Below are 22330 nucleotides of genomic sequence, written 5' to 3' on the forward strand. Positions count from 1 at the left end.
ATTCAAACACACATTAGCCAAAAAGCCAGTCATTAAAATTCCACGTGTGGAATCAAATGAAGGATGATATAAGCATACATATTCAGAAATAAAAGATTTCATGTTACTAATGTATAACAGTGCTTAGGTTAGTTCTGTCACCTGTTTTACTTCAGAAATCAAAAAGAGGGCAAAAACAGTAAATCAGAAAGGAAACAGCCTCACAAATCAAGGTGAGGGGCAGTTTGCAAATGCCAGATGCCAACAAAGAGTTCACATAGCAAATCTCTGGTATTGTTCTTATAGGATAACAAACTTTGACCTTATATATCTATTAATCAACTTGATTTAATTGACTCCACTTAGAAGGCCAGATCCTGAAGCTAAAACTCAAATACTTTGGCCACCTAATGAGAAGGAAGGACTCACTGGAGAAGAGCCTAATGCTGGGAAAGATTGAGGGCAAAAGAAGAAGGGGACGACAGAGAATGAGGTGGCTGGATGGAGTCACTGAAGCAGTAGGCGTGAGCTTAAATGGACTCCAGAAGATGGTAGAGGACAGGAAGGCCTGGAGGAATGTTGTCCATAGGGTCGCGATGAGTCGGACACGACTTCGCAGCTAACAACAACAATCTAAGAACTGGTTTTTCCCACACATGTTCCAGTATTTCTGAAGGATTTGAAATAACCCCATCATCATCATCATCCCTACCGGTGGAAAGCAGTCATGGAGTTATTTTTGGCATTCAGTTCATAAGGGTGATTGTAGGCTTGCTAGGGAAAAAGATGTGGAGTAGAATCTACATGTTAAAAAGAACATATAAAAGAAGCTACTTCTTGAAAAATATATCTGAAATTTTGATGTATGTGATGCAACTTAATACATTAAATGTCCCACCAAAAGCTGCTATGTATGTCAACTATAATCAGAAGGAAACTACAGAAACAAGTGTAAGCTCAAGGGAAGACAGGAGAATTGACTGAATTAATGAAGCAGAATTCATTGGATTCTATCCAGTGGCATCAATAAGCAATTATTTAACTTTTTGTTAGGTTTATCTGCAATCAAGTAAAAAGAAATATGAGTCAAAAAGTATTCCACCATTCAGATAAATCAGGGAAAAGGATTTAGCTACATATATGTATATATTTAATAATCCATCTTTATTTTACATTTTTCTTAATATTCATAAATTTTGAATCCTACTATAATCATGGAAACAATGACAAAATATTTGCATGAATTTTAAGCTATGGCAAAGTAGTCATAGTGATCTTCTGCTTATGTTAAGATCATTATTCTTGCATGACCGAGCAAATCCACATTTTAAAATAGTTTGTAATGGTCTGCTGTTACAATGGTCAGTTTGTCCTTGCCATTTTGATACAGTCCAGATAGATATGAGAGCAAATGAGGTTGGGTACCAATTCGAGTTGCAGGGGAATTAATTGAATTGAAAGGTGATGGAAATGCCTACATTTTTTGCTATTTTTTCTTCTTCTGTTCCTGTCTCTTTAATGAAGTCAAAGTCATTTTGAAACAAGGACTCCCTTTGTGTGTGTATGTGTGTTCTTTTTTTCCAGTTCAAGGTTACTGAATATAAAAAAAAATCATTCGAGGAAAAGATAGTAGCATTTATACCCCAAGGGGTTATAAGCATAAAATATACTTTTTGTGCATTTTAAGTTAAAAAAAATGATGCAGCTGATTGCTTACTTTGGAGAAATAACCCAGAAAGAGCAGCAGAAATGAATACATTACATGAAGACAAAAATAAAGGATGTCTAATGAGATATACTATGGCTGTCACATCAATTCTGTAATTCCGCTCTGTGTTTTAGACATTTAAGCTTCTGGTTAAACTCTGCTTTAGCTGGTCAAAATGTTCCTTCCCAATAGTTCTGTAGGTGGTTTATAGATGTGCTTGACTGGAGCACATTTTTGGTGGATAAAGAGCCCCATATTTTGAGTGCTCAGTAAATGTTCGGAGGCCCACCAGCTTCCTGTTGTTCCTATCAATTTCCATTCCTTCACCCTTTTTGTCTTTTCTCCAGTGCCCTAATATGCCACCACTCTGAAATAAGCTAAAGTGGGGTCTGATTGCTGGCCAGTAGACATCACTAGTTTCTTTGTATTGGGAAAATGATTGGCACAATACTCAGATTCTTCACCTGGGTACATTTTGAAGCTCCACTACTCACTTTGCTACTGACTTTCCGCATCCGGCATATCTGTTACTTAAAAATATCTGTGATCAACCCTGGATCTCTTTTCATGGATTTAAAATAGTTCTGTGTTTCTCTTAGGATCAGTGTTCAAACTAAGTTCCACACCCTTGTGCCATGAAAATCTCAATGCGTTGCTCTCCGTCATCACTTTCAATAATCTTTTGGAACTTTTCTCACTATCTAAAAGGAAGTCACAATTTGTTCTTCATCCATGGTTTCTTGCTTAAATTAAGATGGAGATTGTTGCATTGTGTGTGTCTTGTTGCTTCTGTTTTTTTTAAATATCTGCAACATGCACATATGTCAATGTATAATTTGAAGATGGAAGGAAACGAGTTTTATTTCAAAAATTTCAAGTCCCTTTGTGCTTTGTTCTATAAGTCTAGAATTAATACCGTAAGTTCAGATGAATGGCTATACTTTAAAAAATGGTTTTGATTAAGTGGATATAAACAGTAAGCTGGCTTCAGATATTTTTCCTTTACATTGAATTGGCCAGTGTCAGGGGCTGCCACAAAGAAGAAGGAGCCAAGCTATTCTCCAAAGCACCTGAAAGCAGGACAAGAAGCAACGGATGGAAACTAGTCAAGGAGAGAAGCAACCTAGAACTAAGGAGAAACTTCCTGACAGTTAGAACAATTAACCAGTGGAACAACCTGCCCCCAGAAGTGGTGAATGCTTCAACACTGGAAGTTTTTAAGAAGAGACTGGACAGCCATTTGTCTGAAATGGTATAGGATTTCCTGCCTGAGCAGGGGGTTGGACTAGATGACTTCCAAGGTCCCTTCCAACATCATCATCATCATCATCATCATCATCATTATTATTATTATTATTATTATTATTAGTAGTAGTAGTAGTAGTAGTAGTAGTAGTAAAAAGATAGACAAAGCCCTACCTTTAATTCTTTTCTTCAAAAGTCATGTGATCTTGTGTGTGTGTGTGTGTGTGCGCGCGTGCTCAAGGAAGCTTGGTAGGATTGCTCACAATGTATTATGGTTAATATTAGAATCCTTTGTCTTAGATAATGCAAATACTTTCAGTGGGACACACAGAAACATGTAAGAGTGGAGAAATTCCACATGGGTGAACCTCCAACTATAGCAGAGTGTTTGATAACCCTAGAGTTTCCACAAATGATAGCCCTTTGTTTGGAAAGTGCCCATTAGAGCAATTTGGTATGACCCATCTTCAGCATGGTGTGTGTGTGTGTGTGTGTTTGTGTGTGTGTGTGTGTGTGTGTGATGGGTGGAGAATTAGAAAATAATTATTGTAACAATAATGGGTATGAAAGCCAGGGAAAAAAATTGCATATCTTCCTTTAAAAAAACCAAAACAAAACATTCCCTTTCTTATAAATAGCCTTAAGACTTTTGCAGCAGAATGCTTCTGGAAAATGCTTGATTTCTGCCCTATTTCCTACTGATGTCAGATTTCCCTGAAATGTATTTCCCCCCCCCCAACATATAGTGGTATTATGTAATATTGTAAAGTGTGGGGCTCTGTGGAAGTGCAGGGTGGAGAAGAGGGTGGTGACGCTAGGAGGTTTTCAGTGCAGATTGGAAGAGCAATCAGTATAGGGAGTATTTCGTGAAACGGAGATTGCAAGCGATGCTCAGTTCTTAGCAGATGACAGCTTGAGATAACTGGGCTTGGAGGGAGCGGATTCTTTTTCCTTTTTATATGTAAGTGAAGAAATAGACATCCTGTTTCATCTGAACTTCACAAGTTCATCTGTTTGTCTGTGTATATAATGCACACTTATGTCTGATGATGTTTGCTTTCTTGGAGGCTGTATCATGTTCTGTATTTTAAAACTTAGGCAAAGTAGCACCTTACTTTAAAGATAAAGCTGTTTTAGTTGAAGATGATTTTTATAAAACACAGATTCATTGTCTGTTGGGGGGAGGGACTCTGCTCTTATCTGTATTTAGGAAATTAACAAGTGGGTAGCTAAAATAATAAGCAGAAATGACCTCTGTCAGTAAATGTAAAAGGGCGCTAAAAGAAAAGGAAACTCAGATTAATTTGCTGAAAATAAAAATATTTTCTTTTTTAAGGGCTGAAGAATACTGTGAAAATCAATGTTATGGTGATAATCCTTTAATTTTAGATTTTTTTCAAAGTGATTTTTCTCTTTTAGTCTTCACACTTCATTTTGTTAAACAAAAATGAGTATGAAGATAGTTTTCTTTTACAATAGCAGTGAAATGTGCCACAAGATTATGGACAGAAACACACTCAGTAAGACTCAACTGGATTAAAATATTGATTTAATGAGAATGGTGCATCCTCAGCAATTTCCTTAAAAACATGTAGGAGTATTGTTAAAAGACTATAAGACCTTGAAATGCCTGGGGATGCTGTGTAATTGCTGATTGAATTGTGTGTGCTGCGTTGAGTCATCTGAGGCCCCGGGTGCTCTGCTTCCTTTTGTGTAAATGCTGCAAAAGTGAAGACCTACACCTTAGCTATACACTACAGTGCTGAAGTGTAATAGCATATCTGAATTGAAGCATCTGCCTTTATGTTTGTTGCTGGTTGGAAGTTAAATTCTTTCTTATGCATGTCTTAATAAGTTCAGAGGAATTTACTTCCAAATAAGTATACTGAGAATCGTGCATTCCCCAAAGGTACTATTTCTGTGAATTAGAAATTCAAAAATGATGATGCATCTTACATTATTATTAATATATTTATATTGTATTGAAATGTAATATAAATTATTTAAAAGCTTACATTGGTATTTATCACTATCCTATTCATTGGTATAAATGGTGTTTTGAAATATTTATAAACCAAATGGAGTGACTGTGCCAGATGATGTGAAGTTAATGGTTTTCCCCTTGACCACATACCAAATAGTGAAGATCTGTATTTGAAATGTAGCTTGATAAACTGTTTTTTATATTTTGACATAAATATTTCCATATTTTAAAAAGATAGAGATAGAACTATATTTTCAAAGAAAATGGAATGTTACATTGTCTTAGCCAGCTTCTATATAATGAGTACTTATAGTTTTGGAAACCAGAAAGAAAGCATATTAAGTATTTTAATGAACAATATGCTGTGGAAGGTGAAAGAAGTCTCATTTTATACTTCTGGTTATTCAGCGCTGAAACCCCAGTATTCAGTCAAGGAGATAGACATACAGTATATTTAGATAACAGATGTGAAAATTAGGCTGGAGGAAGAACAAGGGGTGGTCATTTTTTTCTTTCTTGTGTTTATAGTGTTGGGATTTGGGTGAGAAACATTATGATATAACTTATGAACTTCTCTGTGTGAATGTACTGTACATCCATGCCCAGTTTCTGCATGTGTTAAATTGATATATGCTTAGGGTTGCTTTAGGTGGGTTTTGATTGTGAATCTGAAGACATGTGACTCTCAGGTAAAAGAAACCAAGACCCAGGATAGAATTCAGAAAGCATTGTGAGTTTATTCCATGCAACCTGTATACAAGAATCTGGTGTACCTAACCGTCAAGGCAAATTGGCACCAGGTCAAAGTCAACAGACTTCGGCGGGGAGGGCTAGACTTAGATCTCTTTTGAGGTGTGGAGACTTCAGACTGATGATGCATTTGACCCCGCACTCGGGCTCAATTTGGTCCTCTTCTACAATGACTAGTGTGTGCAAGGGCAGTGGGAGTTGAAGTAAATAGCATGACCCCACAAGCTCTTGTGTTTCTTTAATATGTCAGGAGGTTCATGTGAAATCTAGGTGTGAACTGCTAGGTGTTACATTCGTGAAATTCCAAAAATGTTTTAACAAAGGCTCTTGGCCTAAAGATCTTGAATAAAGTTATATTTTACTATTTCAAAGCAGGAAGCAGAGAATGGGAATAAATTAAAGGTTTTGTACAATGTAAATAAATTAATTCTGTGCTTCTCCAAAGAATGAACTGGAACTTATGCCATTTTAATAGTCAGAAAAGATCCTGGACTGAAATTGAGAAATAGGTTAGCCATAATGCTACCACATGATATTAAATGTATGATAGTTAAATGTAAAGCATATTATGGCTAACTCCAGAAACCAAGGTGGGACAAACAGAGCTTGGACTCAGTGTAACTGGATTTTTTTTTTCTACCGAGGTAAAACAAAAATCACTCTCCTAAAGGATGGTGAGGCAAATGAGTGAACGTTCAATTTCTCTACTTCAGGCTTATCAGTTTTTCAGTTCACCATTCCCCCAAATTACCTTTAAAATATTAAGCAGCCCTTTTTATTCATAAAAAGAAAAGCAAAACTGTTTCTGACATCCCAGTCTTACACATACATGCCTTCTAGTTCTGTATGCACATGCTTTGTAGGGGTTTGATGATTTGGAAACAGCATTCCTCCTGACAGGCTACTAGGTTGCATTTTAAAATTCTTACCAAATACAGAAAGGTTCAAAATAAGTTATTTTGCCATGAGACAGATCAGCAAACTCTGTAGAGTGGTGACACAGTTCCTGAGTTAAAGAGCAACCTTATAAATGACCTCAAGTCCCTTTTAGCACTTCTCCCTATGGTGGCAAATAAATGAAACATGAGTTGAAGGCAGGTTGTGTCAAACTCCAATGGAAAGTATAACTAATCCAATGCATAAGCCCCCCCAAAACACATTTGAAAATGGTAGCTTTTCCAGAGAAAATTGCAGCCAGCACTTACCACGATAAGCTGTCCATGGTATTGACAGCCCTACAGGTAGTCCTTGATTTATGACCACAGAAATTCTGTTGCTGAGCAAAGTGGACATTAAGACAGTTGTGCTTGATATTATGACCAGTTTGCTGCAGTTGTTTTGCAGATTCACTTTCCAGTGGCTGCTTATTTTGAGGCAAGGAACCAGAGAGAGAGGGGGGGATGTTTTTGCATTGACAACAGATGGAGATGCATCCATTTTCTTCTTTTGATTTCAGAATTAGATGATCTGCGGGGAGGAATGTGCATGAGAGTCTAGCTAGACATACTAATACTGAACCCAGTGTGAGAACCAAGGTTATTGAAATAAAGAGATGATAAAGAATTGGCGGGCTGGAGAGCTGGAGGGAAAGCCCGTATTTCAAACTAATTGGGGAATGTGATATATGACTGTTCACTGGAGAATGGAATTGTGCTTTGATACTATGTGCTTAGGAGAGGGGAATTCAATTTTTGGCTTCAATTATGTTAGTGCTGATGCTATGCTACTCAAATAAAGATTATTTAAGGTAAACAATGCCTCGAAGTTCTTTGAAGAGTTTCATCTGTCGGAACCATGACACACACACACACACACACACACACAGAGAGAGAGAGAGAGAGAGAGAGAGAATATAACAATATATTAAGAAAACTTCTGGCTTCAAAGAAAGTCTCAAAATTTAATCACTCAGAAAAATATTGATCTTTCCATTATGTTGATCAAATACCAGTTTATAAGCAGAGAACAAACATATAAATCCAAATCTAAGAGGGCACAGTTTATCTATTATAGAAAAGTAACATTCCTTGCAATCTCCCACCTTATTAGGTTTTTTAAAAAATTTGATTTGAGCTATTAGTACTCCTATTAGCTCATGAAGATGTTTTAAAATATTCAGTATACTCAAACTGGAATTAACCTGGATTGTAAATTTAGTATGCAAAGAAGGATCCAAATAAAATTTCTCTATCCCAACTTCTTCCAAATGTGGAAAAAAACCTGAGTATATTGCAGAATTCTAACTAAAAGTAGATCCCAGCCCTTGCCACGATATCAAAGGTTTACATCATCATTTTAAAAATGTCCTATCATAGGTTTGGGATGGTCACCTGGCTTTCAGAGAAAAGTGAATCCAAAATATTTGCCTGGTTATAAAGCTGAAAGTCAGGAAGTTAATTCCAATTTTATGAAGGACTTCTCGACAAAGCAAATCTTGGGTGTTGGCCTTCGGTCAAGGAAATCTTTTCCCAACCTTTAAATGCAGACAAGCATTTTTAAAGGTAATCAGGCCCACTGTTCTGCCCGACAGCATTTTGTTTTTCTAATTAAAATGAGAAGAACAAATAGTGCTGGTTTTTAGAAATGTTAGTGTTAATTGCTCTGTTAGATAAGCGCATATTTTTTACTTCTAATTAATCCTTGATGCCATATTAAACATTTACACACATACAGTTGAGTTATATAATAAAGAAAAGGTTTTCAGAGACAATATGCTTTTTAATGTACTTTCTATCTTAACCCAAATATCTCTTCCCTGGTTAATCACTTTTGGTTCAATTATTGAGTATGTATTTTAGGATTCCCCCTCACCCCTTTGGTCTTCCATTTGCTACACTCATAATGATCCTCATATCTGACTGTCTTTTTAATACAGCTTAGACTTTTTGAAGCTATTTACGGTCTGCCTTGGAATTTCTATTCCTGAACATTTTGGTGTCTGTTAAATCAACGACTTCATTGTTCAATTCCAGTCTTTTATGAGTATCATCTTAAATAGCACTGGTGCCCTTACAGGCATTTTAGGGCACATTTTCCAATCCAATGCCTGCATATTTGTTGGATGAGACTAGAACTTCTGTGAGTCTCAGACAGCATGACTTATGGCAAATTCTGGGAGTTTGCAGACTGTATTTTAGAGGGATATGGTGAGAAGTATCACTTCTTATTTTTCTCTTTGATGAGAATGTAACCCAGACATTTCAAACTCGCGACGTCACGTTACGTCACACAGCGTATCAGAGCATTTTTGCCATTGCCGGCAATGGGGGGTGCGGCTTCCGGATGATGCTTCTGGCCCATGGGCCAGCAGTTTGACACCCCTGATGTAACCATTCCATAGGACTTGACTTTATAAGCTACACATGACTCTGTGAGCATTTACAAGATCACTGCATTTAAAGCTTCCCAAAAGCTTTATGGAAATCCATATAGATAGGCTGGATTCTCATAGTAGTTTATCACAATGTGTATTAGTTGATTTTGGTGTTGGCCTAGTCATTATATTGTGGCACTTGTGACTATTTATAACCCCAGCCCATTTATTCATATCCATGATTCCATAGTCTATAGCTTGGCACTTTCTTTAAATTAGAGATTGTATTGACTGGAATCAGAACTAATAAGTCTCCATGTGGTTGCTGAAACCTCCTTGGAAATGTTTGTGACCACAGTGGGAAGCAGTTTATCATGATATTTAGTACAAATCCCAATGATGAAGAAATGATAAAACATGTGCTAGGATATCACAAGACAAATCTTGGCATTTTATACTTAGGCAATGTCAGATACAAATATGTAAGCCAGGGATCTTCAAACTTGGCAACTTTAAGACTTGTGGACTTCAAATCCCAGAAGTCCTCAGCCAGCTGGGTTTACCTCCTTTTTCTTCCCTGCAGATGCCTAGGTAGATTATGTTTGGATTCACAAAGGAATGGCCTTTGCTATTAGAATAGCCCCAACTTGTTAGCCTTCCATAAAACTTTAAAGGTTTGGCTATGCTTCTGAGGCCAGGGCAATATATGTGCCAAGAGTCCGGCCTCCTGACTATATTGTTAACAGGCCAGATGTCTTGCTTTGTGCATATTCAAATTAGATGTGTTAATGTTTTAATTGTGTTAATAGCTTTTACTGTTTTGTTTTAAAATTGTATTGTTTTTAAGATTTTAATTGTAATATATATTTTTGAATTGTGAGCTGCTCAGAGTTGTTTGCTGAGATGGGAGGCTCTAGAAATCAAATAAACCTAAATCACTTATGAACCATAATGAAGTTAAACCAAGACCTAACCTATCACAATTAATTATTGTACATTTAATTTAGATAGCACATTACAAGCTATTTATCTTAGTTCTAACTGATGAGAAATCCTCTTGAATAACACAACCAGTATTTTTCCTCTAATTTGACAAACGTGGGAAGTTACAGGAGCAGATATGAACTTTGAAATATTTAAAACAAATGGTTAGCCGTGCTTTGATTTTGCTAATTGAGAGTTTGTGCGAGCTGCCATATGGCCATCTTGCAATTCATGAAGTTGTTAAATCTGTTGAATTCCATTTTTCCTTCAATGTGGAACCAGAAGTAAGGAGGAAAGTATTGTTGACTTGAGAGCTAAGCAGCCTTTTTCAGTCATGGTGTAATGGTGTGGAAGGCTTTTTTTAAAGATCTTTTAAGAGAGCTATATATTTTGCATTCCTTTTTCTTTTTTAGTGTACCAAACGGAAATAAGGAGGGTTGGTTTAATTAAGGATTGTTGAAGAATTTTGTATACAAACTGTATATGAATGCCAACTAATTTAATCAAATAGCTCTTTTTTAAAAAAAATTGGAGATGTCTTTCCTACATGCATGCACTTCTTATTACTACACAATTGGTAATTTATAGCAGAATCTGAACTGACATCCTTGAAAAACACCATGCTTTCACCCACATGGAAAACTCTTGATTTTGAAGAATTAACATGTTGTTACTGTAGAACAGCACATAACTTACAGCAAAAAAGCAGGATGTTTATTTTCTTGTTACTGCTTATCCTGCCCTTGAAGATTGTCTTTTGCTGAGTTGAAGAGTTAAAATCACCCTATACAGAAAAGCTTCAGCTATTAAAACACAATCGTGTTTTTTTTACTATTTATGTTGCCTGGACTGTCAACTGGTTGTGTGGATTGAGAGTACTTTTTACAGGACCTGGGAAAAGATTAGAGTTATATATTTTAGATAAATAATGCCATGCATTTTTTCCTTCATCACTTAATGTAATGTTCAGAAACACATATCTGAATGTGAAATTGTTTTCCTCAAACTGATTTTCAAGAGATGTGTTGGATCTACTTCCTTAATTCCCCTTCAGGAAAGTCTAATTCTCTAAAAATTTCCAAACATCTATTATCTACTGTTTTATACAAAGACTTTTGGGAAAAAAGTCAGCAAAATATAAGTGGAACACCCTCTCCAGCATGAACTTGTTATCGGTTTGGATACAATTTTCTATGATGCAGTTTTAACTGGGATATTCAAAGAAAGGTCATGTACAATTTTATAAATAGGGTACTGAAATGTGTAAAACGCCTGGCATTCTGCTTTCTGGAGTGGTGTCATTTTTAAAAAAATAGTACGCTTTAGCATTCAGATCATTTAATAGTGCGTCAGTGTCACTGAAAATTGCTTTGGGTCTTCAGGGCATCAAGCGCTTTATGTAATATTACCTGATCTGATGGCTTTGTTTGTACTATAATTTTAACAAGGTTATTAGTTGGAAAATTTGCTGAGGGATTTGATATATATAAAAGTAATTTGCTGTGTTGCAATATTTCTATTTCAGTTTAGGGGATTCTCCTGGAGTTGATTAATAGCAGTGCTGTTTATGTGTACTGCTTAATCTCTAAAAACTTCTGGTGATTGTTTCACTGTATAAAAAGAGTTGGGGCATACCTGTGAAACGATGGACCTATCAGCCTCTTTAGTATAAATATAAGCTTTATGCAAGGCATCTCTGTTGGAAGACATGGAAAAGTAGGCTAGATTTATGATTAGTTGTTGCACAGTTATTAGTGCCTAATTTTAGAACATCTAGCTGAGAACCATACCTTGAAGAACCCTTTATGCTACTTGCATCTATTTCAAATCACCCTTTCAACTCCAAGGGATAGCTTTCGGAGAAAGTAGGGCATTCTTTATTCAGGGAATAATGTTGTTCAGAGAATAAAATCCAGCTCCTATATGAAAATACTTATCTGAGAATTCAGTATACAATGCACAGTGTCTTAAAACCAAGGGATGAAGCAGAGCTACATATTAATTTGCTTCCTGTTTAAATTCTGCATTAATTCGTTGGTCCAACTGTTCTTTGACCCCAGCTTTATCCTCCAACAACGGTCAACAAGCAATTTCCCATGTAGGTATGCTCTGACGATCCAGCTGTTCTTTCATTGACCACTGTAGGTCTGAGAAGAGCCCTTTGTCTCTTAGCATCAGTTGTTGCAAGACAAAAATCATGATTTTCTATACATTTTCTATAAAAGCAAAGTTGTGGACTGGTGAACATTAAAAAAAAAGTAGATTAAGATGCATGGATATTGGATGCTGTTTTCCAGTCTTTGAGCTTCTGGAGGACTCAGACTGTACAAGATCTGTTTAGAGGTCTGGGTCTGCAATTCCCAACCCTTTCTTCTTAAACAGAAATTTGTACGCTCCCTCTATGATTAAGGCCGGCTAAGGCAAAGCAATTGCTAAGCTACTATATGGTGCATTTCCAAGAACTTCTCCATCCTGGAGACAATTCAGCTTGCCATCTTTGGGATCTGTCATTGTGTTCTCAGTGCTTGGGGGCAAGATCTATTTCAGTAGCAGCACATATGCGAATAAGCAAAATCATTTACTGGCTTAAACTGACATTCTGCCATGAGCACTTAGGCCCCTTGATTCTACTGGGTAATTTTTACTTAAGTTGGAAGAAGACTTTGGAGTCATGCTACCGTGTCTGCCTTCAAAGAAAGTAGAGGTGAGGATTCAGCTTTGGGAAAAAGAACAAAGCAAAAAGCCTCTGTCGTCTTTTTCCGGGGGAATTTCAAACATTGTGTAGCGAAATTCAAAATCAAACTAAGGAGAAGAATGAGGAATATAGAGAGAGGAGGATGTAAGAAGAAGAGAGAGAAGAATTTAAGGATTCCCCCCCCCACACACACACACGTGTGAACAGTTGTAAACTGAATCTGTGTATCCATAAGTGATCATTGCAGTAGTTACCCAACTGGGTGTTTTGAGCACTTAACAGATTGTTCTTGCCAGTGTCATCAGTAATAGCATCTAGTTATCATGCTTTCTATTGGCCTTTTTTTCTGTAGCTTTTCAAAACATTACAATAATGAGTATCACCTTACAAATGGGCTGCCTTTAGTTTTAGCTTTCATTAAATCCTTCCCCATTGTGCATTATGGAGCTGTTTGGCAGAAATCTCACTCATGTTACATTATGGATGTAAAATGAAAGATGACTTTTAATTAGAAAATCTGTTCCACAGACAAATTCCACCGTGATTGGTTTTGGATTAATGATTTTAAAGAAGTAGATGGCTGTCCATTAACAAAAATTACCTATTTGTTCCATTGAATGGCTTTCTAAAAATTTGCCTGGTTTTATATTGACCCTGTATATCAAAGGTACTTTTATTTCAAAAGGCAACTGGACTGTTTTTTTTTTCCTTCCAAAAGAAGAAGAAAACATTGAAGGAAAAAGCAGATCAGTTGCCTTTTGAAAAACTATGACCTGGATGACTGAGAATTTACACAGACGTTGATCCTTTGTAGTAATAAATTGGTCCAAACTAATTCAAACAGTATTGTCCCCACAAAACTGCTAAAGGCATAGCTTCTTACCTTATTGTCTCAATGGGTAGCCAAAGTCATTTTCTTCTGAATTAGCTGCCAGAAATTCAAATCACAAAACTGAGCCATTGATGGTAGGATAGTATCTGCAGTCTTTCAGAAGTAGAAACCCAGTGCCCTAGGAAGGAGGCAAAAGCAAACCACTTCTGAAAAACCTTGCGAAGAAAAACTATAGGGACTTGTCCAGGCAGTTTCCAAGAATTGAATACACTTGAATGGAAGAAAAGCACAGGCATATATGTATCTTATTTCTTTGGAATGAAGAGCTTAGATATATTAATAAATTAAATTAAATTAAATTAAATAACAAAAGCTTAGATAACTAATTAGAATATATGTACTACTATAGATTTCAGCTGCGATCCTAGCCATTATCTGCAAATCTATCCACAACTGAACCATCACGGAGGAGTCAGTTGTAAGATAAATGTAACAAAGTCTGCTCTTTTCAACCTGCAGAGCACTAGGGAGATTGCAGCATTGTGCCCACATTTCCATGAAACTCAGGCGAATGGGATGGAAGGATTAAAAGATATTTCCCATCTAAAGCCATTGGCAAGACAACTTACAGATGCAGACAGACTCCGGAAGGTCATCCAAGAACTTGTAGACACAGAGAAATCTTATGTAAAGGTATTAGGCATGCTTTATTGTTCATTTCCTCCCTTATTTTTGTGATTGCTTTCTGTTACATCACCGGCATTTTGAGAAAAGAAATAGTAGCCACAAGTACGTTTCCATAATGTTATGCAGTCCTCCTTCAAATATATAGCTTAGGGATGATAGAAGTTCTACATATTTGGAGGGCACCAAACTGGGGAAGCCTGAATTACATACTGGTGGTCCTTGAGTTACAATTGTTCATTTAGTGACCATTCCAAGTTACAATGGCACCAAAAAAAGGTGACTTATGACTTTTTTCCATACATATGATCATTGCAGCATTTCCTGTGATAACATGGATCAAAATTCGGATGATTGGCAACTGACTCATATTTATGACGGTTGCAGTGTCCTGGGGTCAAGTGATCATCTTTTGCCACCTTATCACAATTAAAGTAAATGGGGAAGCCAGATTCACTTAGCAACCCTGTTACTAACATAATCATTGCAGTGATTCAGTTAACAACTATGGCAAGAAAGGTCATAAAACTCACTTCACAACTGTCTTAATTAGCAGAGATTTTGGATTCAATTGCAGTCATAGCTTGAGGACTATCTGTACAAACAAGATTTGAGGGGAGAAGATGTAGCATAATGAAACTGGAGAACAAACACCAGATCTGGTCTTGGTTTTAGCCCCCTTTTGTTAAGTATTTCTAAAAAATTTCCCTCCTGGGAATGCTGTCTAATATCATACATATGCACATTAGATGAATGTGTACTTTGGAAGACTAAGTATAGAATAATAAGCCTTTTTGATAATATGCTTATTGTTTTGACAGTTTTAAAACAGTACATAATAAATAAGCAATAGTTTTTTTCTTAGAAGTGTTACCGTGAAATATAAGTGAAAAAACATTATCTCTTAACAGTTACATTGTACCCTCATATGCATTTTAAGAAAAAGGTTGTTTTTAAAAAGACATAAATCTTATGTAACGTTTCGTGTCCCCCTAGGATCTGAACTGCCTTTTTCAGTTATACTTGGAACCTCTTCAGAGTGAGACTTTCCTTACTCAAGATGAGGTAAGATCACCTCTGATCTTATGGAGGGTAGGACCGTTTCAACTGTATCAGACATTTTAAAGCATGTTCTTTTTCCTGCATTTAGTTATGCCTTGGTGATAAAAGTTAACAAGAATGCTTCTAAGAAGTTTCAGAAATTATCTTGTTCCTCTGCATTTATTAATGTCCTGTACCACTTTGTTTATCTCGAGCTTAACACAATTAAACAGTTAGGTATTCTTTTCTTGGACAGTCTTATCTTCTCATTGTTTATTTTTCCCCACTTCCATACAGATGGAGTCTTTATTTGGCAGCTTGCCAGAAATGCTGGATTTTCAGAAGGTATTTTTAGAGACCCTAGAAGATGGAATTTCCTCCTGCTGTGATTTTAGCACACTTGAAACCCCTTCTCAGTTTCGGGTAAATACAATTTATTGCTTTTTGGAATATGATAATTATCCCCTTTAATTTCCTTTTTTTCCTATATTTTCTCCAGTTAGATTTTTTTTTAATTCATAAAAACTAAAAACCACTTATGTTCTATAGGAAGATTTTTTCCTCCCCCTTACAGAATAAATTTTAAAATAACCTTTTCCGAGGCCCTGCTGAGGTCAGGTAAACAGTTTGAGAATCCCAGAAGTCTCTAGCTGAGTCAATTAGTTTGTACAATCACACTAGCAGCATGAGTGAGAAGAAGTTTATATCAAATAAATAAATCTCTGTGTTTATCTCTAATGTTTTAGAGACTTCTGACCCTAAAACCCCTCACATTTCACAGAAACATCTCCAGACTTTTCCTGCGGGGTGGGGAGGTGGGGAAACAATGAAGGAGAATCAAGGATATTTATGGAACAAAAAAACCTTGGCTGTTGCTGACTTTTGTCTATATTCTAATAGTCAAGTGGAAGCTCAAGTGTCTTTGCTGGTCTGTAGAACTTGCCCCCAACTTTAGTTGTTCTCCCAGTGACAGATCCATTTGTTTTACTTAACAATACATATTAAATTCCTTGTCTCTACCCTATTTTCCCAGCCATTGATAAAATACATCTCATACTTGAAAATATTCTGTGTCTTTCTTTTCTTTAATCTTCAATGTAAGCCTATCCATTTCTGCACAGTCCAATATTTTCTTAAATTATCTCTTTTTTGGATGTTGTTTCCTTATTTTTCCAATACTAAGCAAATTTACATAAAATGTTTTATAGATGTTACTTACCAACTGCAAGATTAGCAAAAATTGCTAAGCACATTGGTTTGTGCTTAAATTGTAAGCCGCCCTGAGTCTTCGGAGAAGGGCGGGATATAAATGGGATTAAAATAAAATAAAATAAAAATGTTTTAAAATATATTTAGTAAGTGTAGGAAGTGCAGTCAAAACCAGGCATGTACTACCATCTTTGGTGGACATGCTCTAAAGCAAAACAAACAAACAAAAAACTTTGGACAAAACCACATATTTGGCTAGAAAAAATGCAAAGAAAACATATAGATTTTAAACCAGAATTATTTTTATTAGGTATACTATCATGGAAATATGATAAAGAAAGTGTATATTTAATGTTACATGTATTAACATCAGCAAGAATTGTATTTGCTCAATAAGCATATATTTTTGAACTATGCAAAATATGGAAAGTTATCTCTTACAGTGTAGTTAATTTCTTCATTCTTTTTTATGGAGAAAAATTTCACTAGGAATTGAAAATGACTTGATGGCACATTTTCAGTTGATTGATTAAAGACTTATGTTGCTTGCAATATTAGGAAACTATTTATTCATGCACAAACTTGCAAATTATCATAGTTAACCTTAGAATCCCTTCTCTAATTTTCCCACTGTCTATTTTCACAATTTTGGATAGGATCATAGGTCATGATGTGGTTCATAGTGAGGTTTTTTTTTGGTTATTCCTTCTCTCTCTAGAGCTAAGATATAGAATAATCTAGCCTGTAGGAAAATTACATCAATTAGTATAAAATCTTGAAAATTATCTGTTAAGGTACTGTTTATTTAATGACTGTTACATTTAGCAACCATTTGCAGTTATTAAAATAATGGGGGGGGGGAAATCCTTTAGGATTCTTGCATTTATAATTTATAATTTATAACCTTTGCAGGTCTGTAAAGCAAAGTAAGATCATAAGCGTACATAGTTTAATTACTAAATTACTGGCTTCAACTGTAGTCTATTTGTAGTGATTATGGAAGTTCCTAAATTACTTTCAGATCCATAAATCAGAGTGTATGTGGACACTGTACATCAAACCTAAACTGTTAAAATTTTCTGGATGAATCCTAATAATTTTAATTATTAAAATATTTTCCTTTGTTCTGTTACCACTGTCATGTCTACTATTTATATCTAAACCTTGACTGATAGTATTTTAAATTTGTGATCTCTTACTAAACCTTTCTGCTGGATAGAATTATTTTCTGTCATTCCTAATGCTCTCTCATTCTCGCATTTATCACAAGAGTTTTGTGTAGTTAATTGTTAAAAGTGTGAACTGTAAAATAATGTAATAAAAATAACTGTTTATTATTTCTGGAATAATAACATAACTTTATTTAGAATATTCTCTGTCACTTTTTAAATGCATTTAACTTCACATCAGTTTTTTTCTGGTGTATGACACGTTTTGCCATCTGCTTTCATAGCTTCTTCTTAATCCAATTCTAGCAATGAATTAAACACCTGTAGTAAACAAGTGTTGCATTCAAGAGAAGAAATACTTGTCACAGAGGGGCATAATTAAAATGATTCATGTTTTCAATGAATCACTTTCCATCATATTTATTTGCTTTTGTTTCATGCAGATCTTATATTCATTACCTAATTTGTTCTGTTGATTTGTGTTTGTTACATGTCACTAACTTGAAACCACTACAAAGACAAGATATACTCATACTAATAAATAGCAAAAGCAATTATATAATAAAAAGCAATTATAACACAAGTTACAATCAATCAGGATTACAAAAGTTTTTATGAAAAAAATCTTCAGGAATGCAAAGCAGAGCAAAGGTAGAAGTAAAGTGCAAAACAGAGGAAAAATATTCATAATGCCCCTTTATTTTAATGGATTTCATATAGTTTTCTGTTTACTATTACTTGGCTGTCAAGGTCCAAAAACCGAGGAAGAAACATTGAGACTCTTCTAAGCCGTTTTCTTTATTTTTTTTTCACCTGTAGACAGAAATCTTGCCAAACTAAAGCAGACTACTTTACTATAGGTAGTCCTCAATTTACAACAGTTCATTTAGTGACCGTTCAAAGTTACAACAGTCACTGAAAAAAATGATCTTATGACTGTTTTTCACACTAATGACCATTGCAACATCCCCCTGGTCACGTGATCAAAATGGCAACTGACTCATAGTTATACGGGGCCATGTGATCACTGCTTGAAACCTTCTAACAAGCAAAGTCAATGGGGAAGCCAGACTCACTTAATAACCGTGTTACTAACTTCAACCACTGCAGTGATTCACTTAACAACTGTTGCAAGAAACATCGTAAAATGGGGCAAAATTCACTTAACAATGATCTTGCTTAGCAACAGAAATTTGGGGCTCAATTGTGGTCGTACGTTGAGGACTACCTATATAAAACATAGACTCTGGGAACTACTAGGGAGGAGCTGTACTAACTCTCTTTCTCCTACACAGCGTATCAAAACTGTTGTTTTGCTTCTCTGGAAATCTCTCCTTCCTGGAGAGCTGGACAAATTCCATCGCATCTGCCTCGGTTTTGAATGGTTTCTTGCAATTGTTTGTCATGGTCGCTCTGCACATTGAAAGTTTAGTATGAAATTAATGAATGATTTTTTTTGAAGAGTATTGTTAGCCTTTTCTTAACCACAAGATAAAGGCAAAGGTAATAGGCATCCTTATAATAAGTTTCTCACCTACTTCATTTCAGAAACTGCTGTTCTCTTTGGGAGGCTCTTTCCTCTATTATGCTGATCACTTCAAATTATACAGTGGGTTCTGTGCAAACCACATCAAAGTCCAGAAAGTTCTGGAAAGAGGTAATTATCTCCCTGAGGTAAACTAAGCGTATGATAGAAATGAGGCAAAATAATCCGGTTGTTGTTTTTAAAAGATGTGCGTATGAAAAGCATTTCTTAAATTTTGTGGTTGGCCTTCTGATAATCCTAAAGGGTTTGAAAACTACGTCTGTTTTTGACATTTCTAAGCACAACACTTGGGGCTATACCTGTGTTTGTCTGGCTTCTTATGTAATTGCTGGGTTGTGTGTGTTGGGGTAGGGTTATTTATTTATTTGTTTCCTTGAAAATAGAATAGATCCAATGTTAATCATTAAAGCAGGCTTTTTTTAATGAAAAAAAGGGGGGGAACCTTAAATGTAACAGCACGTGTAACCTGGAACCTTGGAGAAAAAAATTATTTTGCCAAATCCATTGCGAATGAACTTGCATTTCCATAATGTTTTCCCCCTGCAAGAATGGGACAGAATATTCTGTGTGGCTAGAGAAATTCTTCATTGATGAGTTACATGTTCTGTAACTAATTGCTGACATTTTTGTATTTTAATTAATGACGATAATTATAGCTTTTACATTTGACTAATCATTATGCTTTTAATTAGTATAACTGGCCTTGTGTAATGTACTTTTATTTAAAAGGTAAGCATATATACGCCTGTGTGGGTGTGTGGGCGCATAGTATCTGTATATCTATATAATACCAACCTGCTTAAAACAGCTAATAGGGCCATTATTCACAGCAACCTCAGCTTTTTCCTTAAAGCAACATTTCTTCTGGAGAACAGATTGTGGTGAAATATAGTAGCCTCTTCTATAGGGGCATAATTATAGATTGAAATGGAAAATTACAAACTAAATTTTTTAGTCTGCTCCTGTTTATTTATTGAAATAAGTAATTTTAACACTTTAAATTGCTACTTAGTATCTGTCGTATCTGAAGAAAAGGCATCATGGTCAACAATCCTGCAAAAGCATGTGATACACAACATTTTTATCAAAGCTAAGCAGATCTGGTCAGTGATTACAGGAGAATCATGCAGAGACTGTCTTGAGTTTTTGAATGGAAAGATAGAAATAATAGTCTCCGACTTAAAATTGCAATTTGGGCCACCGCTAAGCAAGGTGCTTGTTAGATGAATTGTGCCCAATTTTACGAACATTTTTTGCCATGGTTATTAAGTGAATCACTGCAGTTGTTAAGTGAATCACGCAGTTGTTAAGAAAATCTGGCTTCCCCCCTTGATTTTGCTTGCTGAAAGCCATCTGGAAAGTCTTAAATGGAGCATGGGAATGCAGCTATGATTGTTAAGTGTGAGAACTTGTCACAAATCACATATTTTCAGTACCATTGTAACTTTGAACGGTCATTAAAATAATGTTTGCAAGTGGAGGACTATCTATAATACTAAGGTAATAATTTTCATTTCTAGTGTTGGTTTAAAAATACAGTAGAATAGTTCCGAATAATTGTAGGCTAACAGTACTAGTTAATGCAAATATTAAGACAAGTAGAATAGCAAAGATACACAGTGCTCTAAGCCTTGAGTGGTTTACTTCTGGATCCATAGACATGGTTGGAGTTGCGAAAGTGTGTGATCTCACAAAATATTGGCCATAGTGGGACACTTTATTCAGGAGACCCCTTTTTTCCTGAAGACAAAATGTGGAGGATGCATTCAACCATGACTTACTATTATTCTGTATTATTTCAAGATTTCCTTCATCAAATCAACACGCTAGGTTGCAGGCACCCACTAATACCATGCTCTAATTAAGTCACTAAGGTCTTTGGAAAACATAGATATGGTTACACCAACAACTTTCCAGCATGCCAGTTCTCTTTTAATTCAGCAACTTAAATTATAAGAATTTTTTAATGTTATATCAGCTAGCCTGGCATATTATTGGAGGTTTCTGTGGATTGGCTTTGCTCAGGTAACATATCTTCATTGGTTTCCAATAGTATAAAATCCATTCCCCGTGACTAGCTTACTAATGCAGCTATTTGCAACCTTTTAAATTCCACTATATTCACCATGGGGGATATGCACTGATTAACCAGAATGCTTTCCTACCCCTTCCCAACCCCAGTTTAGCAAAATACACTCTACTGTCCTTACTCATATTCTTCCTGTTTCTGGTAGTAGTAGTAGTAGTAGTTTCTGATAGTAGTAGAATATCCAAACTGCTGGAATAGAAGAAGCTATGGGTTTTAGTTTCTTGGCATTCTTTGGGGAACTTGGGAACGTTCCTGGAAATGATATTGGAGTCTGGCATTGTGTTTTGATGTTTCTCCCTTATTTATTAAAGTTTCTCTTTTTTTAATATAAAAAGTCACAGGGAGTGAGGAGCTTGAAGAGTATAAAAAAGTTGTCTGCTGACATAGTGGTATCTTCAAATATTATATTGGATACTTCAGAACTAAATGTTCTTTAATTTGCCAGAAATGAGATGTTGACAATAAATTTTTAAAAAGTATAGTGGTAATTAAATCATCAGATCCAAGAGAGCTTTTTGATTAATCCTGTTCATTTGGGGAAGCTATTATGACCGATGACAATTTAAATATTTTTCAGTGCCAGATTAACATTATTTGTCTTGTTACCTGGGGTTGGATAGTTTGTCTTAATTTAAGTTGTTTGTTGTGTTTTGTTGGGTTTTATTAGTTTTAGGATTATATTAACAGTCTTGACCTTATTTTGTTAACTGTCCTAATATTTTTGAATAAAGAGCAGTTAGGCTTTAACTTTGAAACTGAACATTAAGAAAACCAAGATCATGGCATCCGGCCCTCTCAATTTCTGGCAAATAGATGGGAAAGAAACGGAGGTAGTGACAGATTTTATTTTCCTGGGCTCCAAGATCACTGCAGATGGGGACTGCAGCCAAGAAATTAAAAGACGCTTGCTCCTGGGGAGGAAAGCCATGGCAAATCTAGACAGCACACTAAAAAGCAGAGATATCACCCTGACAACAAAAGTGCGTATAGTCAAGGCTATGGTCTTCCCAGTTGCAATGTATGGCTGTGAAAGTTGGACCATAAGAAAAGCTGAGCGCCAAAGAATTGAGGCCTTTGAACTATGGTGCTGGAGAAGACTCCT

At 35.8% G+C, this 22330-nt stretch overlaps 1 protein-coding gene across 2 annotated transcripts in view; it reads left to right on the forward strand.

Moving 5' to 3' along the window:
- Positions 1 to 22330, forward strand: part of TIAM2 (TIAM Rac1 associated GEF 2) — an 83818-nt gene that overhangs the window by 50161 nt on the left and 11327 nt on the right. For both annotated transcript variants that reach the window (XM_083348115.1, XM_083348116.1), the window contains exons 15-18: positions 14010 to 14183; positions 15171 to 15239; positions 15513 to 15638; positions 19142 to 19250. In XM_083348115.1, coding sequence (XP_083204241.1) covers positions 14010 to 14183; positions 15171 to 15239; positions 15513 to 15638; positions 19142 to 19250 — 478 coding nt within the window. The remainder of the gene's footprint in view (positions 1 to 14009; positions 14184 to 15170; positions 15240 to 15512; positions 15639 to 19141; positions 19251 to 22330) is intronic.

The sequence above is a fragment of the Vipera ursinii genome (genome assembly GCF_947247035.1).
Source record: "Vipera ursinii genome assembly, chromosome: 1".
Taxonomy (NCBI): domain Eukaryota; kingdom Metazoa; phylum Chordata; class Lepidosauria; order Squamata; family Viperidae; genus Vipera; species Vipera ursinii.